At 36.9% G+C, this 26,929-nt stretch overlaps 1 protein-coding gene across 1 annotated transcript; it reads left to right on the top strand.

The window, feature by feature from the left end:
* Positions 1 to 293: 293 nt before the first annotated feature.
* Positions 294 to 25,514, top strand: LOC131145082 (14-3-3-like protein D). The gene is made up of 7 exons (XM_058094151.1): positions 294 to 563; positions 723 to 1,029; positions 1,251 to 1,338; positions 2,050 to 2,159; positions 2,291 to 2,439; positions 25,188 to 25,246; positions 25,335 to 25,514. The coding sequence occupies exons 1-7, from the start codon at positions 491 to 493 to the stop codon at positions 25,335 to 25,337; spliced, it is 789 nt and encodes a 262-aa protein (XP_057950134.1). The 5' UTR covers positions 294 to 490; the 3' UTR covers positions 25,338 to 25,514.
* The last annotated feature ends 1,415 nt before the right edge of the window (positions 25,515 to 26,929 follow it).

The following is a 26,929-nucleotide window of genomic DNA, read 5'->3' as shown; positions in this document are numbered from 1 at the left end:
GTGTAGGTGTCCATTTGATTAAATTCCACTTTTGCCCCTAAGAGGTGGAAAGAAATTGACAATCAAGTGGGAGATTTCTGTCGAGGTGTCCTGGGCTGTGTCCTAGATTTCAAGTTGATCGAACGTCCAACCAGCTAATGGAAACCGTGAGCGAACTAGGGGGAAAGACCACCGTCCCGTGGGTTTGATACTGTACTGGGAGGTCCGAGGCTTGTAGGTGACAGGAGTTTTACTTTTTAAAATATCTTATTTATTATTAGTGGGACTCATTTATTACGTATTTGACTCGGCAGGTGAATACTAAATAGATAGCACAGAGGGAAGCACGTTCTATAATTTCCCCATTTCCATGGGATCCTGCCCGCCTGCCCTACCACTGTGCTCGTGTTCGTCTCAGCGATCCTGAGGTGGAAGAAGGCATTCTTCAGTCGCACGCCACTGGAGAGAGAGAGAGAGAGTCAGGGAGAGAAGCCTTGCAGACCGGTCGGTAATGGCGTCCACGAAGGAACGTGACAGTTTCGTCTACATCGCCAAGCTCGCTGAACAAGCCGAGCGCTACGAAGGTTACTCTCTTTCTATACTTCTGTAGATCTTGAATCTCTGCTCCTTTTTTTTTTTTCATTCAGTAACTTTAATAGGTTTTAGGGTATTAAATCAGTTGATTTAACTCTAGTCTTTCTAGTTTGTTGCATGATTGATTGCTTGTTTATTTTTTGCTGCAGAAATGGTGGATGCAATGAAGAACGTGGCGAAGCTGGACGTTGAATTGACTGTCGAAGAGCGAAATCTTCTTTCAGTGGGTTACAAGAACGTGATTGGTGGTCGTAGGGCTTCGTGGAGGATCCTGTCGTCGATAGAGCAGAAGGAGGAAAGCAAAGGGAACGATCAGAACGTAAAACGGATCAAGGAGTACAGGCGAAAGGTTGAATCGGAGCTTTCCGGCATTTGTAGCGATATAATGACCGTAATCGATGAGCATCTCATTCCATCTTGTTCCGCAGGGGAGTCTACGGTGTTCTACTACAAAATGTGAGTGGATTTTGGCACCTCTTAGCTGTCGCGTGTTTAGCATTCTGAAGCTACTTTCTTGGCATTTGAAAGCAGAGCTCACTTTGGTTTAGCTCCTTTACTTATTTGTTTATGTATTTTAAAGCAGTGTGGTCAGAATGCTAACCTAGCAGCACTCAATAGCTTTTTATGATTTGGGAGTTCTGGATTTTATAAGGGTTTTGGATTTGGGTTTGTTGCAGGAAAGGGGATTATTATCGGTATTTGGCCGAGTTTAAGTCTGGTAATGAGAGGAAGGAGGCTGCTGATCAGTCATTGAAAGCATATGAGGTATGCTGGGAGGCTCCACCCAGTGTGGCATAGTTAAGGTTGAATTTATTTTATGTGTTGGCATATAACAACAATGGAATATATTAGATTCTTTTTTTTTTGGGGGGGGGGGGGGGGGGGTGGGTGGCAAGGGTGGATTCTCTAGCTTTTTAAAGTATGTTTAACCTTTAAGGTTTTGATTTCGTTGGCTTCTTGAAATGCAAATGCAAGCATTCGAGTTTTTTTGACCTAGCTTTATTTTGATCTAGAGCAGCACTAGAATCTTATGTTAATAATTATTCACTTTGTGGTATTTTATGATTTTGGCTTTCTATTTTGTGCTTTAACTTATATGTTCAAAAGGGAACAACAAAGCCCCCTGCAGGCTGCATGGGATTACTTATTTGAATCCTATTCAGTTGTTTTTCTTATTCTAGAGCAACATTGTTCAAAGTTGGACTTGGAGTGCTGTCTTCTACTGTAGAAATATGCATAGGAAAAAATGGTTGTGTGCATAGTGCATACTCATGAGGGTTGAAATATAACCATTTATGGGCTTTATCTATGTGGGAAATGCAGTGGTGTGCGCACCACGCACCCCAACCATAAATGCCTTATCCCAATCAATGAGATTTGAAGCTTGGATTTCCAAGATGGAGTTTGTTTTCAGAACAGTATTTTGGGATGTTTATTTGTCCATTTTGTTCACATATTTTTGTAACTTTTTCACAGGCAGCTTCTAGTACTGCTGAGACAGATCTGTCTCCTACGCATCCAATCCGGCTGGGTTTGGCCTTGAACTTCTCCGTCTTTTACTATGAAATAATGAACTCTCCTGAAAGGTATTTTTACTTGAAGTTATGCGATCGTCTATTTTGTTGTTGCTTTTTGTTTTTTGTTTTTCCTTTTATTTTTTCTTTGTTGAAGAGTAAGGGGCATGTGCATACTTCGTAAATGGGAAATTGTATTCCAGGGCTTGTCATCTTGCAAAGAAAGCTTTTGATGAAGCTATCTCAGAGTTGGATACCCTTAGTGAGGAATCATACAAAGATAGCACATTGATTATGCAGCTCCTGAGAGACAATCTTACCTTGTGGACTTCTGACATCCCGGAGGATGGAGGTAATATATATTGTTTGTTGCATAATATGAAGCACAAAAAGTGAACCTACACTTATTTTTTCAATTAATTTATGCAATGGATGCTTGGTTTAATGACCAATTATAATCTACCTCTTGTATTGCTACCCTACTCTTGGAAACATGGAACTGGATTTGTGTATATTTGAATTTGAATTTTTTTTTCATATGCACACAAATCTGGCTTGTTGGTATAATTGTACATTATTATTTTTGATCCCTGTGACATTTCACCTATTTTCTTTTTTGGGGTACAAAAATCACTGACAATTTCCTTGTTTTCATGTGTTTTAACTATTTCTAAGACATTGTGTGTGCTTATTTTGAGATTTTGTTGCCCTTTTGCCTTTTGGAGTGTTTTATTTTGTATTCTTTTCTTGATAAATCATGATTTGTTTGTGAGAAGGTTCATAAATAATAATTAACTCCATTATGAAACCCTATATTCAAGTTTTGAGATTTACATTGTGGACGTTGCAAAATGTATAGTTAAAAATTAAGATGAAGCACAACAAAGCTTGTCAAATAGTTTAGAATCATGGTATCATCTGCAAAGAAGAGGTGAGAAACTTCCAACTTCCTCCAACTTCTTGCCACTGTCAGCCCTTTTAGAAGTCTTGATCTCGAGGCATTGTGCAACAAGAGGCTGAGAATCTCTGTGACAATGATGAAGAGCAAGGGAAAAGGAGAGCTCCTTGCTGTAATGCTCTGGAGGAGTGAAGAAATCCTAAAGGGCCATTGACAAGAATTGAGAAGGACAGAGTGGTGATGCACTACTCCATTCACTGGCACCAGAAGCCCCGAACCCCCCCCCCCCCAACCCTTTTTTTCCCCCGAGGACTTGTAGAACAAAATCTCAGTAAAGATGGTCATACGCTTTTTCCATGTGAAGTTTGCAGGCAATTCCACCCTTTTCAGCTCTAGAGTTACAACCCACGATTCCAACGCAACGAGGGCAGCATCCATGATAGCCCCCCTTCAACAAAAGGCATGTTGATGCTGCCCTATGACTTTTGTAATTGCTTTTTCCAGTCAATTTGCGAGAAATTTTTATGGAAGCTTGTCAACACTGCCAACCAAGCTAATCCTACGGAGATCTTTGATGTTAGCATCAATCTGCTGTGGAATGGCACTCATTTAAGATCTTGACAGCATCAACCTTGAGAACTTTCCAATTTGCTTGGAAAAAGCTATGGTGAAGCTGTCAGGGTCAGGAGCTTTATCACCATTGCAACTTTTAAGAGCGCAAATAATTTCTTCCTTGCCAAAAGGGTGTCCCAGGTCCCTAGCATTGGAGTTACATATTCTATTGAAGCTTGTCACAAAAGGTGTTTCAAAACAGAAGAGCTCCTTACCTTCTTTGTTTTGAAGTATTTTTAACTTCAATTTTTTTTTGATTCTCATCCAGATAAGAAGTTTCAGAAAATGGATTATTTTTATAGCATGTCACTTTCATTTTACAGAGTAATTTTTTTTTTTTACCTTTCCATTCATTTTGATCTCTTTTGCTTCCGTTTCAGCAATTTTGTCCAGATCCTCCTTTATTCTGAAAAAAAGGAAGGAGAAGGATCTTCTTTGGCTTATGGAACAAAGGGTTGTCCAGGATCTGCATTGAGGTATTGATAGTAATTCTCAAATATTGTAAAACAGAATGTGATACAATGGAATAGAATGCAATAGAAACAAAGACGGGAAAGAGGTTACCTACTCTTAATGGGCAAAGCGAGCCCTTTCATTCTAAATTCTTTGATTCAGAATGAATCAATTCTCCCCAAGTAGGATTTGAACCTATGACTAGCCAGTTGACAGCCGGCTGCTCTACCACTGAGCTACTAAGAAATTGAAAATGCCCTATTCGGAGTCCCTTCCTTCATCAAAAGTTTCCCCATTGATGATGTCATTGTTCAAGGTGGTCTATATCTCCTATGGGCATTGGCTATGCAATGGAAGAATTTGGTGTTACAGTCTCCTTCCTTAAGCCATAAGGCTCTTGAATTTTGTCTCCAAGCCTTCATATAAATTATCTTTGATTATTCTTTTATAAAGAGGGGTTTTTTTTTTTTTTTCCTCTTTAAGGGCTCATGAAAGCTCAACAACATCAAGATCCTAGATTCTTCTTAAGGTTGTTTCTTTCTTTGCATGAATATCACCAAAAGTGATTTTTATTCCGCATTTGAGCATAGTTAAATCGAGATTCAAATTGTGAATCAAAATCCCAATTTCATGAATCGAGATTTGAGAATCGAGAATGGAATTGAATTGTAAGATTCAGTACAAAATTTGAAAAATTGATCCAAATGAATTGGATGTACATACAAGCAAATAGTAATATACACTAAAATTTCAACAAAAATGGATCATCCATGTTGATAATTGGAAAGGCGCTTGCCTTTGAAGCAAGTTTTGTAGGTTGAAATCCTACCATGATCTATTTAACTCGAACATATATTGATATAAGAGGAAAACTAGCCATATAGAAAAGATATACCGTGATCTAACCATACCTCTATCAAGTACAAGTTAAGCTAGTCTCTTTGAAAACACATGTTATGTGACTCAAAACTAAAGCACAAATTCTAAAAGTTCAAGATACACTAAAAAGTAAGATAAGGACCCACTAAAAATTTTAAAAAATTGAACTTCATGTTTATGGTGTAAGTTTACATGTTTAACGATACAAAGCTCATGTGTATGCTTTCCTTTAAAAAAAATTTCCTTTAAAAAAATAATAATAATGAGAGGAATCAAGAAAAAGTTTAATGAAAAGTTGAACTTTATGGTTTTTAAGGGAATAAGTCATAAACAACAACAAAATTTTGACCTTTATGGTATTCAATAAAGAAATAGTCATTTTTAATTCATGGGCTTCCTCTAATGACAAACAAGAAGAGAAAGTAATAAAACACAAACAAAACTCTCTAAAATATAAAAAAAACTAATGAAGATCGCATTTTAAATCCAAAGAAGTGGAGAGGGCAACATGCCAGCCAAAAGCTCTTGCACCCCGACTATGGTTTTCTTCTCAGGACTGGTTCCTTCTCAAGACTGGTTTTTTTCTCCAACTCTGTTTTTTTCTAATCTTATCAAATGGCAGAAAATAGAGGTGCAAATGATAGGGCCAAAAAACTTCTTTCTTCTCTTTTGGGGATAGAAATCATCTAAATAGCAAATAGAAGGCCACCATGAAAAAAGAAAAACAAGTTTAAAAATCTTAAAAGTTGGATTTTAGAGGGGCAAATAGAAGGCCACCATGAAAAAAGAAAAACAAGTTTAAAAATGTTAAAGTTGGATTTTAGAGGAGTTACATCCAAATCTTACAATTTTTACAATTCAATTCAATTCATCAATTCACCCAGTGGATCATACTGTTCACCTCAATTCACTACCTTTTGCAATTCTTCTATGTGATTTGAATTTCTCGATATTGAAGCGTACGATTCAAATAGAAAATTTTATGATTCTTACACCTATGCTTTTGAAGTTTTCCTTGATTTTGCTTCAGTTTGGACATCAGAATGCAACTTGCAAAGCCTTCAAAATGGGAAATGGGCCACCTGTTCTTGATAAGCATCCCAAAATCGCCTTGCTTAAGCGACATGTTTTAGCAGTGAAAGGAGTTGGTCCCACGGTCCCATTTAGATCCTTGAGTGTCTAACAAGAGGGGAAACTGATATGAGGGCTGGGGAGGAGCTTTTGGTTAACCGTGGGAAAATATTCCTCCCAGCTCATTGAGATTTTGGACCAAGTAAAATCACGTCCAATAAGGGAGTGATCAATAAGAGAATTCACAAGAAGAAAGCACTTAAAGTTCCCTCAGACCTTTTGTACTGGTAGATAGGTGTATCACCATATTAGAACCCCTTATGATATTCCACGGAATATCCCATTTTTATGTTTTAGCATCATAGAATCATTCCATTGGAAGTGTCTTGAAATGCCTTCACCCAGTCCATACAAACTCCATAAATAGCCAGGAAAAATTGTCATCTAGCTTCCTAAGAAGACTTTGGTTGCATGCTCAACTATTTCAACGATATTTTCTTTCTACAAGACCAGGATCATCCCAACCCCCCCTCTCCCTCTTAAGTTAATTGAGGTGCTGCTGTTTCGTCCCTAGACATTGGTAATGAGATTCTTGTCAATAGAGTCCAATTTTGTTTCCGCACATATCACATCTCCTTTCCATTCTCCTTAGGAAAGACCTTTTCACTTTATTGTTGAGGCCCTTGACATTCCAAACGATGAGTTTTAAAGTCCAGCCCAACAAATATCCCTTGTTGTAGCCAGCCACCTCAGGGTCTAAAAGAAACTCCCATTTCTATTATAGTTAACAAAAAACTCCAGTTGTTTCAATTCCCCTACTCTTATCTTTCTTTTTGCTGCCACATACATTCCTCCTACAATTTAGTTTGCTTTTCTCTTTGGTTTTTTTTTTCCCTTTAAACCATTAAAAAAAAACCCCAATGGCCTTGCTCACCATCTTAACCTTCCAAAGAACCTATTTAGACCAAGGTTGTCAGGATTGGGATCCTACATAGGATGGTTGGGGGTCCACAGGATCTAATTGTAGAATTGAATTGAGGATCGTGCACAAAGATAAGCCTAGTTAATAATAAAAACAAAATTAGAAATTCAGGAGTCATGGTGAAAAGTTGAAAATCAGATATTAGAGTCGATCATCAATCTCCAATCTTCATATTATCAAAACAAGATCAGAAAAATTCAGAATTTTTTCATAGTTTCAGACCTCAAGAACATAGATGAAGATTTCAAGTCCCAGCTATCAACAAGAAGAAATAAGAGTTCTAGAAGATTTCAAGTTTCAAGAAGGAAATATAAGAGTTTCGGAAGGATACCATGCTGCTGCAGAAATAAGAAAAGAGGCAGAGAGAAGTGATAGACCTGTTCGCAGAAGAGATAGCTCTGTCATAGCCCAAAGGGGCTCTGCTTCTCAGTTTCTGTTCTGCTGCTGTCAAAGGAGATGAGGGCTGCGATTGGAGATGCCGGCTGCTGCCAAAGGCTCTCCTGCTGCTTTCGAAGGACCTGAAGGAGCTCTGTGACTGGTTCTACTGCCAAGGTTCTGTTGCTTACTGCTGAGTGTCAAAGGACCTAAAGGAGTCTCTAGATTGTTGTTGCCTGAAATAAATCCCTAATTTTTTCCCTGAAATGTGAAGCTTTTGGGTCAAATGGGCCAAAGAGAGCAGAGGAAGGCCCATTTGTGGGCTTTTGAAATTCATAGAAGGCCTTATTTATAAAGCCCAAGCCCTTAAAAATTCAATTTTTGCTCACGCATTAGTCTCCTAAAATCCAATTACGAGTCTATGATACTACAACTTTACAATTCTATACAATTCTGGTGTGATCCCGATTCCCCTCACGATCTGGATCAAAATCCTATTTTGGGATCGTACGGTCCAGATCAGGAGTTTGACAACCATGATTTAGACAGAGTCCTTGAATTGATTCCTGTCTACATTTGAAATCATCAAAATTTGGCGTTTTTGACTTCATTAAATTGAAGCCCAAGAGTGCTTTGTAGCTTAATGGAATCAAGGCCAGATTCAGATTGGGTTATTGTAAGTGGGGTTAGCACAGGAGTCTTGAACCTCCTAAGCTATCAGCAAGGCTACTTGGAGTTGGAGGGGCATCCGAGTTGGTCCATTCCTTCTTTGAATATGATGTTTTGCTCGAGCTACAAAGAGGAGTGTTAGGGAAGAGAATCTGAAAATCCTTTGCGAGAGGAGGGAAGATGGACCTAGGGTTAAGGTGGGGGGAGGGAAGGAGGGAAATCAAGGCCTTTGTTCTTAAAGAATGAAGCAAAAGGTTTGAGGTCTGGCTAGAAAAGGGAGAAGAAGAAAATGAGGCTGAAGAGAGGCTGTCACCAAAGTCTTTAAAGCAAGACAATGGGCCTAGGAGGGGACAGCTCACTAAATTAAAAAAATTCTCAAACAGGACCACTATTGCACTTCTATTCTCCCGCAACTACTTGAGTGAACGAGTGTGTGAGTGCACTTGTTGTCTCCACATTCTCCAATTGCGTTTTGCTTTTCTTGAGAAAAATGTTGATGTAATGGCCATAGTGAGGGCAACAAGGTTTCTATTTGCTTCAACAGAGCGAAAAACCTTCTTCGTTGTGCTAGGGGGGGTAGAGAGACAGGGGTATTTGCGGAGAACTAGCCATGTGGCCCATAACAGTCCTTCGAGCGTGCCTAGCAAGGATTTGATGGCCTAACTCCTTAACGCTAAAGAGATTCTATGCCATCCTTTAGAGTCGAATCCTTTGGGCAATTCCATTTGGCTCCATCCTCCGTTGGTTTTTGAATTCTGAAAAAGCAAGTAACCTGTCGAAATCATTCTCAATGAGTTGGAGCATTAGGGTTTTCTCCCATTCATCTTTGTTTGAAGCCAAGATAAGAGTTTGTTGTTGGCACAAAAGTGCAATTCAGGAACCATTCCGGTTCTTCCACCTCTAGGATGATGAAAACCATTCTTGCCTTGCGGTACTCAACAATCATGAGCAAAATGAATTGTTCTCCATCAAGAACCATGTATTTTCTTTGCTTAGAAGTAGTGTTTGGCACTAGTGATGGATGAACTTAGACTTACTAGGAGTATCTAGAATGAGGTTCCATGGTGTATGTTGTTTGTAGATGATATTGTCTTGATTGATGAAACTAAGGGCAGAGTAGAATCTAAGTTAGGATTATGTAGAGAAACTTTAGAATCTAGTGGTTTTTGGATAAGTAGAAATAAGAAAATATATGGAATGTACTTTTAGTCGTGGTAGGAAGAATATTGAAGAAAATATTGAACTTGATGGCAAAGAAATTAATAGTATTTGGTAGCTTTCTATGCCTTGGAGCTATTTTGCAAGTTGAAGGAGAAATTGAGGAAGATGTAATACATAGTATTAAAGTAGGTTGGGTAAAATGAGGAAGTGCTTTGAGCATGTTGTGTGATAGTTGAATACCCTTCAAATTAGAAGGAAAATTTTATAGGACGATTATATGACCAGCTATGCTATATGGATTAGAATGTTGGGCAATTAAGGAACAATATCTAAAAAATAAAAGTTGTTGAAATGAGATGGTTAAGGTGGATGAGTGACATAATGTTAAAAATAAATTAAGGAATGGACAAATTCATGGTAAGTTAGGCATAACATCTATAGAAGATAAGATGAGGGAGGAGCAACTTAGATGGTTTGGGCATCTACATGGTATGCCAAATAGTGCACTAGTGAGGAGTGAGCTAGTTATATTGTTAGTGGCAGTAGAAGGGATAGAGGTAGTCCTAAAATAACTTGGAATGAGATAGTGAATAAGAATTTATAGCCCTTATTGTTGGAGGAAATTGCCCATGATCGTGTAAATTGATAGAAAATGGCTCATGTAGCCGACCCCAGCTAGCCCTTAAGGCTTACTTTGTTGTTGTTGTTTAAAGTCAATTTGTGAAAGTGTGGTCTCATTCCCATTGGAAATTTTAATAACGACAACTCTTGGCTGGTATCACGGGTTGTAAGTTTGGACATTTCCTTTGAACTATCTTGGTCTCCCTCTTGGTGCAAAGTTCAAGGAAAAAAGAATTTGGGATCCTATTGTTTTGAAAAAAAACTAGTTTCTAGAGGCGGTAGGCTCACTCTCATGAAAAGGGCCCTCTCCAACCTCCAACTTACTTCATGCCTCTCTTCCCCTTTCCTTGTTGTGTGGCCATAAGATTGGATGACATTCAAAGTAGATGTATTTGGCGAAATACTGGGGAGGTTTTCAAATTCATTTAGTTAGATGGGATGTTGTCCGACAACGAATCCAAAGAGGCTGTTTGGGTCTCAAATCCCTCTCTCTTCAACGAGGCCCTCTTGGGCAAGTGGACGTGGAGATTCCTGAACAAGGAGGAGTTATGTTACTTTGGTGAAAGATCATTGCTTTAGAGTAAGAACTTGATCACAGTGGATTTCCAATGAGACTAGGCACTATGGGGTCAATGTTTGGAGATCTATTGGGAAGGGGTGGAAGGATTTTTCACTTTCATCCACTTTCATGTTTGAAATATGAACAACACCTTTTTGCATGACTCCTGGTGCAGCCATCACCCTGAGCTCTCAATTCTTTGCAATCTTCACTCTTGCCTGGACCAAATATGCTTTGGAGAATACTGTGTGGACTGTGGACCATTCCATCAACCAGGCAGCCTTGAACATCCCTTTTGCTCAAACTGCTCAGGATTGGGAGCTTGATGCTTTTGCTGATTTTTATGGCTTACGTTATAGAAATTTTCCCTATAGATAATTTAAGATGTGCCCTTATGGAGGCTCAATAGAAATGGTAACTTCATGATCAGCTCCTTCTACAAGCAGCTGGACAAGTGCTTGTGTCGGAAAGACATTTTGAAAACTCTTGCACCAACCAAAGCTGTTGTTGGTCCTCTCCCCCCCCCCCCCCCACCCCTTCTCTCTGAATGCAGCTTTAGGGAAGATTCTTGCACTCAATAATGTTCACCTTGGTTAACAGATGCTTTCTCTGCAAATTTGATGCTGAAACTGTTGAACACCTTCTGCTCCACTGCCTCTGGACCAGAGTTTTGTGGAATCTGGACTCTGATATTTCGGGACAGCATTGGTCACTGCTGAATCTGTGGGAAAGGAAGTATGGGCTTGGAAATGTATTTTTGTAAAGGAGAAAGGCCTTTTCCTTGATCCCTCTCACCATCTTCTAGACTTTGTGGAGAGAGAGAAATGCTGGAGCTCATGAATGAACTTCTATTTCTCCCACAATCTTCAAGGATAGATGGGTCTCTATGCTTTCCTCGTGGTTTAGTGGGTAGCATTTGCTTATCTTCAATCTCCTGGTTATGCTGTCACACTGTTAATTGTTTACTTTTGTTTTTTCTACCCTTTACTTCTTGTAAATGGGTGTCACCCCCTTGGTGCCCTTTCAATGAATTCCCTTTTTGCCAATCTATAAAAAAAGAACAAATGAATATAATACATCAAGAGTTACATTGTGTGTGTGTCTGTGCGCACAATAGTTGCAATTTTGAAGATTTACTTTGCTAAATCTTATTAAGGTTGCAAATGAGCTGACCCCAACCAAACTTCGACACTATTAAGCCCCACTTATTTGATAAATGAGCTTGAGATTGGTTCATTTATTACACTACCCAAACAAGTTGAGCTCTCTCTCTCTCTCTCTCTCTTTCTCTGATATCCTCTTAGGAACACAAGAAAAAAGAACAAAACAGAATGAAGCATAAGTACAAATAGTTATTAATTATGAAACAGGCAGCCTACTGAAGTTGAAAATTTTTCTGTCAGCCCTAAAGGAGTGATGATACCCAATTCGAAGTCTCTCTCAGTGAACGTTTCACTTGAGAAAATTGTATCAGATGGGTTGATGATCCTCAGTGAGGTTAAGGTTCAAAAAGGACCAGAAAACTGTCAGGATTCTGGGTATGGATGAGGGTAGGCATAGGATTCCAGGTGAACTTTGGTAATGGGTTAAGGTGAGTTGGAAGGGTAGATTCTAGGTTTAGGGTGAAATGAGTTCCACGCTGAAGTTCATTAATGTAATTTTCAAGCCCAGGTCAATTATTAAATGAGTCTAAAACATGTGTAAGTGTTGTAGATCCATTGCAATGGATAAAAGCCCTAATTGCATGTTTGGTACATAGGAATGGAATGGAATCGGATTTATCACTTGATTTCTTCATTCTTTCTATTCAAGTTTTCATTCCATTTCATTATTATCCCATTTCATTCCGCAAACCAAATGTGATGTAAGTGTACATTGGTTGGGGAGAAGTGGAGTGGAGAGGAGAGGAGAAAAGAAGTGGAGAGGGAAAGAAAAGGGAGAATGGGTTACCTTTGCCCCTTCCACAATAGAAAATTTTGGAGAGAAAAGAAGAAAACTAATTCATTTGCAAAGAAACAATTATGACCCTTTAACAAAATAAAAAAATTCCCAAAGGAAAAAACTCTATTGTAAGCAGTCTCACCACTCTCCTACCTCTCTGAACTCCAGTCATTACTCTCCCTCCACTATCTGCAAACCCTATCCATTAACTAGATTCTTGCATCAGGCAAATTCTTAAGGCTTAAGTGATATAACACCAGTTGGGAACAAAATGGTTTGATATCACATTAATTTTGGCCTTGATGGGTAATTGTCTCAGCTTGTTTGGCTTAGGAGACGACCTTGGGCTAGGTTTCCTTGCTGTACCATAGGCTCCTTGCTATAAAGATCCAGTGGCTCATATACGTAACTTGTCCCTTTCTAATCAAACTTCACTTCTACCGCAATTAAGATGTTTCTTTTTTGGGGTATTAGATGGTAGAAATAATCGTTCTCACTGCATTCATAGCACTCTTACCAGGGTTTATCAACTCCCTTTTACATTAACTGGCTTGGGCAAAGTTGGGGTAGCCAGAGTCTTAGGCCCAACACAATTTGTTCACTTCATCAAGTTGCCTTACATGTATTTCCTTTCTACACCCTTCTTTTAGAATGCAGTCAATGGAATCAAAGTGTTGGTTGTGGAGTTTTTATTTGAATTCCATATTTTTAGATGACCTATGATAATCCATTGTTGCTTGCTCTTGTCAAACTGGCTCTTCGTGACTAGTTTATGAAACTCTCATGGACAGGTGTCAGCATCCTTTTCGTGTTGGGTGAGAGCATGGTATAGTTACCTTCTAAGCGTTCTTGACCAAGGTTGTTAGAATCGGGATTCAAAGTGGGATTGTTGGAGGGGTCTATAGGATTGAATCGTAGAATCAGATCAAGAATCGTAAGATTCTAATTTCAATGTAAAATAAAGATTTAAAAGTTATATATGTGAAACTTTATGACAAGTCTTAATACTAAAACCTTGGTTAGTAACTTTGTAAGTATACGAAGTTAAAAATATAATAAAAAGTTCAAACAATAAAAAGAAGAAAACGAAGAAGAGCAAGAAAAGGAGGAGGAGGAGAAAAACAGTGCTCACTATTGAGTCTTTTCAAGAAGCAAAAAATCTATTTCAAAGCATACCCCTGCTGGGCCTGCTGGCTTGGCTCTTTTCTTAGCTGCTGCTGATCAAACAAGAACTCTGTGTTGAAGAGGACTGACGTGTTCTTGTCGAACACCAAAAAAACAAGAGGACTGAGGACTGAGTTTTTGTCAAACCCCTGGAACTATGGTTGTTGAACACCAAGAACTGTTGATCAAACTGCAAGACTGCTAGCTGCTGCTGATCAAACATCTGTCACTAGATGGAGGGTTCTCTGGTTGTCGAACAGGAAAGAAATTCAGGTGCTTGGTTGCTGAATTTAAATGAATAGAGGACTGAGGTTTTGAACTCCAGGGAAGTAGGTGCAGATTCCACTGAACTTGTTCATTGATGGGAGGCTAGGAGCCATTTCGCCCCATTTCTAGAAGACTTTGGACCCAACATAAACCTTTTTGGGCCTTTGGGTGAATAAAAACATGTATTGGGCCGCATTTGTGAAGCCCAAAAAGGGAAAAAAAAATTCCCAATCCAGGTAACAGAGTGGGATCTGTATGATTCTACTTATGATTCCGATTCTACGATTCTACCATGATTCTACTTGATTCCGATTTTTGTTGTAACTTGGATCATTTGGGCGAATCTGGGTCGTAGGATCATAGTGGGTACATATCCTCTTCCTTACTAATTGGAAGGTGGTTATGGAGGTTCCCCTAAGAATCTAATTCCTTATGGCATCAGGTTATTAAGAGTAACTATTAGAATTCATTGGAATTGGTGTGATGTAAAGGAAGTGGCAACATTACCCATGCGAGCCCTTGGAAGTTTGTTTCCTGGGTAGCTTGTATTTTCTTTCTTTCTACTCATTTTTAAGTGAGACTGGTAATAGAATTTGTTTTTGGGAGAATATTTGGGTGGGAGAGGCTTCGTTGGAGTTGTTGGTGCTGTGGATGTTTAGACTAACTACTGTTCATAATGCACCAATATCAGATTAGCTTTTTCGTGTTTTTTTTGGGAGAGGGAGGGGGTTCTCTTTCATGGGATTGTTATTTGTTTTATAGTCTCAATGAAAGAGAGGTTGATATAAAATCTTCTAAGCTCCTTTTCATTTGAATAAAGTTGTATGGTAAGCAAAAGTTCTTTTTAAGGTTTGGGCTTTCATATGGACTCTTGATCACTATGGGATTAATATGAATGACTTGCTACAGATAAGGAGATCCTAGAAGGCTCAAATGGTTTTGGAGATTACCCTCAGAATCTGTTTCCTTATGGCACAAAATAATAAAGGGTAAGTATGGTATTCATAGGAATGGGTGGGATACTAACTGCACGTTTGGTACATTTGAATGGAATGGAATTGGGCAGAATGGAATCGAATTTATCACTTGATTTCATTGTACTCTACATTCAAATTTTCATTCTATTTTTTTTCCTACCCCATTCCATTTTGCAAACAAAACATGACGTAAGGGGAGTGGTATTGGTTATCATGCATGCCTTTGGAAATTTGCCTCAGGTTTCTAGCTATTTCTTTCATCTCATTCATTATTCTGTTGGTGTTGGGGCTGGTGTTCACTTTTGGGAAGATATTTGTGTGGGTGGGACTTTGTTGGAATAATACCTTGTGCCTCGATTGTCTAGACTTTCATCTATGCATGTCTGAATTTTATTCTTCTGAGAGGAGTCTTGTCTCTTAGGACTTCCATTTTTTCAGGAGTCTCAATGAGAGAGAGATTGAAGAGCTTGCTTGCCCATTGAGAGTCATGAATTTTTTCATTACAAAAAACTAGGGAGGATAGTAGGCTTTGTGTTGGGGATTCTTCATGTTATTTCTCTTTAAAGTCTTGTTTTGTCCGTTTGACTAAACCTATTACTCCCAGTCCGTTTCATCTGGATAAAGTAGTGTGGAAGGTTGTTGTCCCTTTTAAGATTCGCGCTTTCATATGGACTTTGGCACTCAACAGGGTTAATACAAATGGCTTGCTTCAGATTAGAGGCCTTAGAAGGCTCTCAGTCCTGATGTTTGTTTGTTGTGTGGCAAGGAAAGTGAGACTATTTGTCATTTATTCCAACATTGTGAGGTGGCAAGGGTGTTGTGGAATAATTTGTTTTCCTGTAGCTGCAAGGATTGGGTGGCTCTGAAGACTACTTATGATATCGTATCGGCACATTTTTGTGGCTTCAAGAGGAAGAGAAAAAAAAAGGGAAAAGGTTTTGGTTTTGTGTTGTTTTTGCTATATTTTGGATTCCTTGGCTTGAAAAGAAACCCAGGAAATTCAGGGATCAAAGGACTCCAACACATTTGATTTGGGAGAAAGCTTCATTTTTGGCTGCATTTTGGGCTCATTCTTTTGGGGCTTTTAATGGTAATTCGCTGTCTGATATCCAAAGGAATTGTAAGGCAGCATTGATGTATATACTTTGTTTCCTTTTTCCTTTTGTTTTTGCTCTGAAGGAGGATGGCTTATCCCCTTTCCTGTAGTTTTTTCTTATTTCTTGCATTAATTAGTTTTTGTTATCTAAAAGGAAAATTAGGCTTTTAGTCCAGATGTTTGTGTGCCATGAGGCAATCAAAAGTAATGTTCATCTTTTTCTTCATTGTGGTGAGGTATATTTGGAAATTTTGTTTTCTTGTTATGGTTAGGATTGGTTGGCCCTGCAAAATGTGCATGATTTTTTGTTGGTGAAATGTTGGGGTTTTGGGAAGAGTAGAAGAGGGAGGACTTCGCGGACTTATGCAATGTATGCCATTTTAGGGATTCAATGGCCCAAGAGGAATGCAAGAGTCTTCAAAGAACAGAAGTCTTCTCTGGTTTTGCTTTGGGAGAAAGTTATTACTATTATTACTATTATATTATTATTTGCTTCTTTTTGGACACACTTCCGTCGGGGTTTTGGGGGGAATTGTTGCCGTCCAATCTTCAAATGGATTAGAAGGCAGAGCTATTGCAATTATTTTTGGTCTTTGTGGAAAATGCCTTATCCTCCATGTGTTGTACTTTTTTAGTCTTTAATGAAATTTTTTTATTATCTAAAGAATGTAAATTTATGGACATTAATTCCCTTCATACTGTTGCAAGCAATTATGGACCCTTGCACACAGTTCTTACACTGACTATATTTCCCCACCATGTTCTAGCATACCCCTTGAGATGAGTGATGGCTACGTTTACTTTGTTTTTGTTCTTAACACCTGTCTAAATAAAAATGTTTTCTAGTTGGCAGTTATATTGGTCATCTGGCTTACCCTCCCTGTTGAAATCAAGTGACCTTAATACCAGAGTTCGGTCATGAAATACGTTGGAAGTTACCTGGATGGTAGTCTAGAGTTTGCTTAGTTGCGATTGCAATAAAGCCAAAAGTACCACTTCCATCCACAATTCCTTACTCCTTTACCAATGTGTTTAAGCAGACTATTACAACATTCAATTTGCTACTGTAGTATATGACATCTCTATGAAGATCAACAACATTCCCATGAATGAGATTTCCTTGATGTGCCGCCAATTAGTGATATTCTTTTCTACGAGGACATGGATGTGATCACTCCAATTCTTTCAATTTGGTGACATCCCTTTGAATTGGTTCAAACTGATCCTTGGTCACCATACTTTTGTCCCCCACTCCCACCCCCCCCCCCCCCCCCCCCCCCCCCCCCCCGGCCCCCCCGCGGGGCGGCCGCCGCCCCCCTTTCAGGCAGTTTAGATATGTCATGTTGACATATAATTGGTAGCTTTGGGGCATCAAAAAGGTCTAGTTCAGGCCTGAACTTGTTTAGGACATGTGATGTAGGACAAGAAGCAAGACCTTGGGAAAATTTTTGCTAGAAGAATCAACTCTAGAAGTAGGAATCGAAATGGTTGATTCCCATTCCTAATGTTTGTTTTGTGGTAGTCTCATTTTGATTCCCATTTCATGCAGGAATGGGATCCCCTTTTTGCCTACATTTTGATTCGTGGCTTACTCTAGAATCAAATTTCAATTCTTGGAAACACAGTATTTATTATAATATGATTATTTATATTAACGTAATATGATATATATTACATAAATTTTAAAAATAATATTAATATTATGATATCATTATTAATATTTAAAAATTATAATATATTTTAATATAAATATTCAATCATCGTTATTAATATTTTTTATTATATATAATAATATTATAACATATAAAAATTAATAGAACAATATTAAATATTATGATATACTTTTGGTATGATTATTGATTTAGTATATCAATATTTGTAATCTTAAAAATAAAATAAAATAAAATATTTTATAATTATCATTAATATAAATATATAATAATAAAATATAATAATGATATGCTATAGAAAAAAATATAATACTATTATATATTAAATATAAGCAGGCACATATTTATTATAATATAATATTATATATTATATAATAAAATATATGCTACATAAATTTAAAAAATAATATTAATATAATATTATATAATGGAAAATGATATATATTACATCAATCTAAAAAATGATATTAATATTATGACACCATTAAGTATAAATATATAATAATATTTTAAATATAAAATATTTTAATGATAATTAATAATATTTATATTATATATGATAATATTATAACACATAAAAAGTAATAGAATAGTATTAAATTATAGAATACTATGATATAATTGTGGTATGATTATTTATTTATTATATTATTATGTATACCCTTAAAATAAAATAAAATAGTAATTGTCAATAATTCAATATCATCAATAAAAAATATGTAATAGTAAATTTTAATAATGATATAATATATAAAAAGGGAATAAAATACTATTGTGTAATAAAATATAATCCTATGGTGGTTGTTTTATTATATTATTATTTTATATTAAATAATAAATTATGTTATAGTGTTATAATATATGAGATTTATAATTACATTTAATTAATTACATATTAAAATATAATACTTATAAAATATAAGATAAAATATAATATTAGTAATATAGTTAAAACAAAATAATAATAAAATATGATAAAATATAATATGCAAAGTATAATCAAGTACATAATTATCAAAATGATTTTATTGTAAAAAATATTTATTATATATCTTAATAAAACAATATGTTATGATAATTATATATTTTATATTTATAACATCATTATTACATATTAACTTAACTGATGAAATTTTTAATACTGTAATGACATAATTGATAAATTAGACTCATTTATGATTCCTATGTTTATACATACCAAACACTATAATGCAATTTTGATTTCGATTCTTTGCTGAACCAAACATGAGAGGAATTTGACATTCCATTTCCGACTATAATTCCAACTGTAAACCAAATGCTACCTAAGAAGAGTTGGGACAAGGAATTGTTGGGTTAAGTTAGTAGTTTATTTTTGTTTAGTTTAATTAGTAGAGTATTATGTGCATTTGGAGGTTTGTTTGTAATATTTGTGTATTCTAGGGGTATGTTTGTAATGTAATGTAGTTTTAGTGGTTTATATGTAATTTCAATTTTCATGTGGAGAGGCTTTCTTGTAAATAGTGTGTGAAAGCCATGTTGTAGGCTTGAATTGAAAGTGAGTTTCCCCCTTGTATCTCTTTCCTCCTTTCCCCATCCTCTCTTCTAATTTCTCCATGGCTGCAGAACCTTGATGCTGCCTCTGCATCATTTGGTATCAGAGCCCAACTTTGATCTCCATTCTTCCATTTCAATCCCCCCATCTTCCCTTTCTCTCCTCTTTCTGCCCTGTTATCTCCCTCTTTTCTTATCTTCTTCTAATTTTCTTTCCTAATTGTCTCAATTCTCTCTCTATTTCTGATTTCTTCTCTTCTCCTCTTTTCTTCTTGTTTTTTTCTGTTCTGATCTCCTGTTCTGTTCATAATTGTTTGCTGCCTAGTAGCCTTCTGCCCTCTTTATTTTTCTCTATTTATCTCCATTAATCACTCTTGCTCTCTGTTAGTCTCTCATCTCATAATGTTTGTTTTGAAACTTTTTCTGCATTAAAAAAAAAAAAAAAAAAATACTGGAAAGCAGTTTCTGAAAAAAATTCCAAAATTCCAATCGTGCCCCCAAATCTTGAACACTTTCCAGTGACCATCCTGCAACACCATCCACATAATCAAAGACACAACACCCTGAATCTGGCGTGCACGCGCCCCACACGCCGGCCAAAAGAATTCCAGCCATCAGTCCCCTTGAATCTTTAACTTCTAATGATTTTATTAACACACCGCCACCACCACTAGATTCACCAGCCTCTGGTCTACCAGAAGCTGGCGTGCACGCGCCCCACGCCCTGGCGACCTGCAAGTGGGAATCTGCCGGAGTCTTCTCTTGCTTCCAAAATCGTGAGAAATTGATTCTATCCAAGAGAAATTGTTGTTTTCTCATGAGATTTTGATTTACAGTGGTTCTAGACTTGATATTTTGCAAGGAAAAGTGGGAAATTCTCCCTGCCAGCACTGAAAACCAGGTTCTAATGTTGCTGTTTGTGAATTTTCAAGGTGAATTTGTTTCATTTCAGCATGACACTCTAAGGTGAATTTAAGATAGTTCTTGAAAATGGAGAAAGTTTATGGTTTTGCATGACTAGATTGAGTACTGTGGGCAAGCGTGCTAAGAACTTTTGGTGATGTATAATTGGAGTATATAAAAGTATAAATTCAGCACTATGTTGACAAATTATTGGACAAAGGAATGCCATTTATCATACCTTGGGGACAATTTCAAACTTTTCCCACCTTTCTCAAGCATGAAGGAAGTGCATGCAAAGTCATCATTGATGGAAGATGTCCTATGAACGTGGTTTCTAGAAATGGAGTTGCTCGATTGCAACTTATATCTAGAACCTCATCTAGAGCCTTATGAGTTGTCTTGGATTCATAACACTACCTTACATGTTTATGAAAGATGTTTGGTTCGTATCCAAATGGGTGGCTATTTTGATAATGTTTGGCGTGATATCATACCTATGAAGATTGGCCATGTACTCTTTGGTTTTCCTTGGTTGGATGATTTAAGTTTGATTCAAGGACATGAGAACACGTCTTCAACTATAATGGTAAGAACATTTTAAAGCCCGCTCTACCAATCAATCTCTACAAGGAAGGAAAGTAATGTGTATGAAGACATCCAAAGCCTTTTAGACATACCAATTGTTTAGTTTGTCATTCCTAATATGTTCATTGATGCTAACTCTCAATTCAAATCTATGATGCTACCAAAGGATCGTGGTTTCCTATATCACTCAAGCGCTGGCTTTGGAAGAATCCAAGTTTGCTTCTTAATTATGATCTTCCAACACTTCAAAATTCGAGGCTGAACTTTTTCTAATTGAGGGAGAGTTGATGTCACACAAGAAGCAAGACCTTGGGAAGATCCTTGCTAGAAAATATTTAAGAGTTGGGTCAAGGAATTGGTGGGTTAAGTTAGTGGTTTATTATGTGTTTAGTTTAATTGGTAGAGTATTATGTGCATTTGGGGGCTTATTTGTATTACTTGTGTATTTAGGGGTATGTTTGTAATGTAATGTAGTTTTAAGGGTTTATGTGTAATTTCATGTGAAGCAGCTTTCTTATAAATGGTTTTTGAAAGCCATGTTGTAGGAAATTGATGAATTTGAATTGAATTGAACGTGAGTTCCCCCCTTGTATCTCCTCTTTCCTCCCTCCCCTTTCTTCTCTTCTAATTTCTCCATGGCTGCTGAACCTTGATGCTGCCCCTACATCAACATGGGTTTAAGAAGGAATCCTTCTTCAGAGTCATGTTCTGTTTTGTGAAAGTTGCAAGACCTCTTTGAATTAGAGAAAGGTCAATGATAGAAAAGGCTTGGCAATTGATAAGATGTGGACAGACACCTAGTTTGATCAATGAGAGTCAACATTGATGATGATTGAGAACCATAGTGATGGAACTATGAGGTTGAGCTTCAACTGTGAATAGGTTTGTTGTTTGTGATGGTGGTAGTACTGTAGTTGTCTAATGAATGGTGGGTTTGGTTGATGGAAAAGGTCATATAGCAATGAGGATATAGAAGCTCTGCTCTAACTTCTCCGGTGACAATGGCAAGATGAATGTCAAGATGACATGCAACTTGAGTGGCTATGGAATGTGTCAATTGAATCCAGGTGAAATAGGGCTACAATCGTGAGTGAGGGGAGGAGGGAGGGGTTGATGACAAGGTGGATTTGGCGGATAGTGTTGGTGCAAGAGCAGCATGGTGTAGATGTGCTTTGGTACCAATGGATGTCAAATGCAATGCATGGGAAAAGCCCTAAGGCTCTGTTTGGGTCAAGGATTTTGTTTGAGGGAAGGAAAGAAAAAGGAAGGAAATGCATTTTTCATTTTATTTTTTATCTATATCAAAATACTATTAAAAAAATAAATTTATTTTAATTTGATTTAAATTTAAGTAAATACAAATGTTAGTGACGCATAAGATCAAAATTTTATTTATGATTTATCATATATTATAATTTCTTTCTCACTTTTCTTTATGACCAAACATGAAAAATTGGATACCCTCTTTTTTTTTTTCCCTTCTCAAATGTTTTCTTAGTTCGGGGGCCTAAAATTCAAATATTCAGTATCTTTCTCCCAAAAAATCCAATTGCTAATGTGTTTCCGGTCCTCATAAATAGAGAGAATGCTCTCCTAAAGTAAGAGGATATACTTGCCTTAAATGAGTAAGTAGAAGTAAAAAAATAAAACCAAATAAATCAAAATTAAGATCTTCTAAATGAGCATGGGGCCCAGACTGGCCCTCTTTCTCCATGCACTATCCTCGCTTCCATCTCTTAGTCTTCACAGGAGAACATTTCCCACCTCTCTTTATTCTTGGAGTAATAGGTTTGGTGTTTCTGGTGAGGTGTGTGTGCACCAAGTTTGTGTGCATGATTTTACAAGGGTTGGGAGGCAAGAAGTGGATTTTCTGGAGTTGTGCTTTCTTCAGCTTTATTTTGGTCTTGTGGATAAAAAAAAAAGAGGATTTTCCTAGATAAATTCACTCATCCTCTTTTGGTTTGGGATGAAGTTATCTTCCTAGGCCACAATCTGGGCACTTTCTTTTTGTTGTTTAAGGGGGTATTTCTCTGGCCAATTTGCACTTGGGGTTGGTGCCCCCTGCCTTGTAGTTCTAGTTTTTGCCCCCTTCCTTCCCTTAATAAATGTTCTTTTTCTATCCAAGAAAGAAAATGAACCTAGAACACGAGTCAAGCCTAATTTTTCAAGCTTACCTTGTTTATAAATGAGCTTTAAAATTAGCATTGGAATTGCTCGGTAATGTAAACAAACCCACCATCCAAGCATTGAATTGTTTGTTGTATTTTGTCATAATTATTTCTATTTTTTATTGCTATTATTATTTTTATTGTTGTTATTTTTATTAGTCAATTTTATTATTTTATTATAATGGTTATAATTATTGTTATTTACTGAGGGTTATATTTGTCTATCAAAAGAGAGTCAAGGATGGACTTGTAAGTCCTACCTGTATGAGTAAGAATCACCATCCCATTAAATGGGTGATCTAGCATTCTGTTGAGAGTGCGATACCACCTTCATTTATGTAAACTAAACATTGAAATTTGAACTGGGATCTGAATTTTATTTCCATTCCAGTTCTAATTCTGCAAACCAAATGTGGTGCTATATTATTTTCTATAAAATGGGTTCTAGCTTGCTCAGAAAATCTGTCATATTTGGGATGATTTATGTTTTTATAGTTGGGCATATTTATGTTTTTCTTTTCCCTCTTAACACAACTTTGTGAAGATATCGCGTTCTGTTGTATTATTTCCAGTAACAATTTTTAATCTGATGCCTAGTGCATATATATTACCTATTTACTTTTGACACTCCATATGTTCTAGTGCAAGAAAGCTTGAAATTTTTTAAGCAGATTGCTTTATTTTTTAGACTGATCTCCCTCGAGGTTAGCCAAAAAGGCGCAGACTTCTCTTGACATTAAAACTGACACTTGCTTCCCCTACTGTTTAAACATAATCACACTTCTACCTCCTCCTTTAATTGAGCGACCATGATGCCGCAATATTTGTCTTAATGAATCAACCCCCTAAATCGTATGTTGTAGAATTTTAATGCCACAAAAGCTCACATACCTAGGGCTGCAAACGAGCCAAGCTTAGCCGAGTTTCAGCATGCTTAGGCACGGCTTAGTAGAGCTAGAGCTTGGCCCGGGCTCGGGCTCGGCTCAGTTTGAGCTCAGCTCATGATTAAAAATATTGGCTCAGGCTCAAACTCGCGCTCAACTCATTTGCATGCTCGGGCTCGAGCTGAAATTTCATAAATGATATAATGAATCCACCTATTTTGTTTTGAGTCAGAATTTGTGTCCTTGGGCGATTGGGATTGTATTGGATTCTTGGGATTGGACCAATTTAACAAGCCTATTAACGAGCTCATTATTGAGCTCCTTAACGAGCCTAATAATGAGCTCATTCGAGCCAGTTATTGAGCTGGTCACGAGTCGAAACTAGCTGAGCCAGGTGTGTACGCACTCGGCTTGTTTACAAGCGAGTCTAAGAATTAGGCTTGGGGCTTGCTCATTTAGATAATAAACAAGTGTGAACGAGCCCTAACTGAGCCGAGCTCTCGTGCTGCTCATTAGCGGCTTGGTTTGTTTGCAGCCCTACACATACCTTCTTGGATGAGTTTCAATGAGGACATCACAGCAAGCCCATCTGAAGATGCATGCGGTCAAAAAGATGCGCACTCGTTGAAAAATGTATAGTACTTGCTACTATGTTCATTTATTCGATTCACAATGTAGATGGCAGTTCCAAAGGACAAAATTCTAAAAAAAAATAATTAAAAAAGCATTTTGGAAGAGGTCAACTGATGGATGGGGTATAAAAGTCGAGCACTAGGAGAGGGCTGCGCATTTTTTATGAATGCTGTTTTAGAATACAGCTTTTCATACATTTGATACAGGAAATGAACAATCAGTTTTGTCATGTAAATATAGTTTTTTTATTTTGATACTCTCAATTACCAGGAGGGTTTGTTAGGGATTCTGTTTCTTGCATGATTTTTATGATTGTGCATGTTCAATGCTGAACCCTTATGTTTGGTGCACAGAATGTTCCTAGCAATATAAGAGGATTTGATAACTTACAAAAAGGAGATGTGTTGTCATCATAAAGAAAATTGCAATGCAATTTTTTTCAATGAATTTATAACATGGAATAGACAAGGAATGACTATTTTCAAATTTCACATTTTATTCCACGACAGATGGAATAAAGCATGCATTTGGCTTGCTGTTATAAATAGTGTCAATACATAAATGATCTGTTCTGGGAGTTATTTGGGATTCTGTGGTTGATACCAAAATGTTGAAACTAATCCAGATAAGATTCAAGAAAGAATGGATGGTTTTATTTATTTATTTATATATATTTTATTTTAAATCTACTGTTCTATGATTTATAGCTTTTGTAAATAAAATGGAAGTTGATGTTTGGAGCTAAATTTCATAATTTTTTCACGACATCGAATGGCCAGCTTTCCCCTCAATTTCTTTCTAACTTTTGTGCCTTTTTGTTGCTCCAGACCTCTTGCATTCGGTTTTTATCTTTTTTGATTTCTTGTTGGTTGCTTTATTCAGTAGACTTTTTTCTGCTGGGGGATCTTATTGCACATTTCTAAATTTTTGCTTGCATAGAGCAATGGAAAAGTGCTATTTTTTAATTTGTTTATTTATAATTTTATCATATTAACACAGCTGAAGAAGCCTCAAAGGTGGATGGTTCTGCTAGAGCTGCTGCAGGTCAAGATGCAGAGGTAAGTAGCTACCTAGTCATGGCATTTTGATACAATTATTCAAGTATTTCACTCGGTTCATATGGCTTTAAATCGTGCTGTTATGCAGTGAAGCAGCTTATGCAGTGAAGCAGATGGTGGCTTGGGGTTCGGCAGTCCATGCCTGCTTAATTCTAGGGATGATTTGTTTCGTAGTTTTGAAGAGTTGGGGAGTTTCAAGTTTGTGTGATTTTGTCATCATTGTGTGATGCCTGTTGCTGTGATAGTAGTCCAAATGTTTAGACCGTCAGTTCTTTTGCCTTCCCAAAACTCTGTCCTCGCGCACCACAGGTTGGGATCAGACGTGAAAGATTGAAGGAAAAAGAGGGGGGGGGGGGGGGGGGGGGGGGGGGGGGGGGGGGGGGGGGGGGGGGGGGGTGGTGGGGGGGTGATCATCATCATCATTTTCTTCTTCTTTCTTCTTCTTCTTCTTCTTCTTCTTCTTCTTCTTCTTCTTACTGTTTGTTGAGATGGAGCAGATTTATTGTGCTGTTTTAGGAAAAAATTGATCGGATCACTTGTAAACTCAGGTATTGCTGTTCAGTTTGTAGAGTTCTTGTTTTTTTCCAATAAATTAGCTATGCAAAACAAATAAATAAAAGCCAATAAAAGAAAGAAGCAAAACAAAAGGAAACCAGAAGCAAAAGAGGAAGAAAACAGTTTACAGGGAGTGATGTAAGACGTCTTTTATAAGACAACCCCATGTAACTAGTGGGTTAAAGCGGGGCCTAAGATTGTTACATTTGAAATTAGAGTCATTTAGGAGGTATTATCATGTGGGTGGATCTTATACAGAGGTGTAAGTCATTCTAATGAGGATGTTAGAGATTAGATGTGAGAGAGCTTGTCATGGTTCTACATCGGATGTGTACTAGGAGATTTTGAGTTTGTAAATTCTAATTATGTGAGCTCTCTTTTATATTATAGAATTGTGAGATCAATGAGCCAAGATGAATAATTAATAACTCACAAGAGTCCCATCCAAGTGTTACATTCAAGTAAGTTATATTTTTAAAGTAAATCTAATTATTATCTGTAACTGATTACTTATTTAAAATTACATTTACACTCCAAACAGTAAAAATTAAGATCAAGTCTCAAGTTTTAACATAAACTTGGTTTAACTATACAGACTATCAAGGAATGATAAAAAAAAAAAAAAAATGCTAATTGCAATAAAGTCTTTGCAGCTTTTATAATTTATTGATTTACTCTTTAATTTTTTCGTGACAAGTGAATATAAAAAAAGTAAAATTAAAACTAAAACTATAAAAAATAAAAAAATAGTATGATGCAATGCGCGAACTAATCCAGGTGTATTGAACTCAGTGAGATCATGGGCTTCATCAATACTTTGTTGGATTTAATTGGGTTGCGTGCATTTTCACTCTGACAGTGACATAAAACGTAACTCAAGAACAGTTCATCAAAGCTAGTTAGAAAAATAAAAAGATTTTAAAGGAAACAATTAAGGATGAATTAAAATTTATAAAAAAAAATAAACAAAAGGTTGGCGCTTATACATTTGTTGGCAAGATATAAAATAATTTGTAAATGGTTATTTAAAAAGAAACTAAGGTCATATGCTTAATAAATTAAAAAAAATAGAACGGAAATTAAGAGTTATAATATAAAAAATAAAGGTCAAGAGGTTTAGTTGCTAAA

This window comes from Malania oleifera, chromosome 12, assembly GCF_029873635.1.
Source record: "Malania oleifera isolate guangnan ecotype guangnan chromosome 12, ASM2987363v1, whole genome shotgun sequence".
Classification (NCBI taxonomy): Eukaryota; Viridiplantae; Streptophyta; class Magnoliopsida; order Santalales; family Ximeniaceae; genus Malania; species Malania oleifera.
The sequence above is the reverse complement of the archived record's forward strand: the minus strand, read 5'-3'. Positions and strand labels throughout refer to the sequence as shown.

Excerpts from the sequence above, each read along its gene's own strand:
- LOC131145082 (XM_058094151.1), top strand. The coding sequence starts at position 491 with ATGGCGTCCACGAAGGAACGTGACAGTTTCGTCTACATCGCCAAGCTC. Across the intron at positions 2,160-2,290 it reads ATAATGAACTCTCCTGAAAG|GGCTTGTCATCTTGCAAAGA; the intron begins GTATTTTTACTT and ends ATTGTATTCCAG. Across the intron at positions 2,440-25,187 it reads TGACATCCCGGAGGATGGAG|CTGAAGAAGCCTCAAAGGTG; the intron begins GTAATATATATT and ends ATATTAACACAG.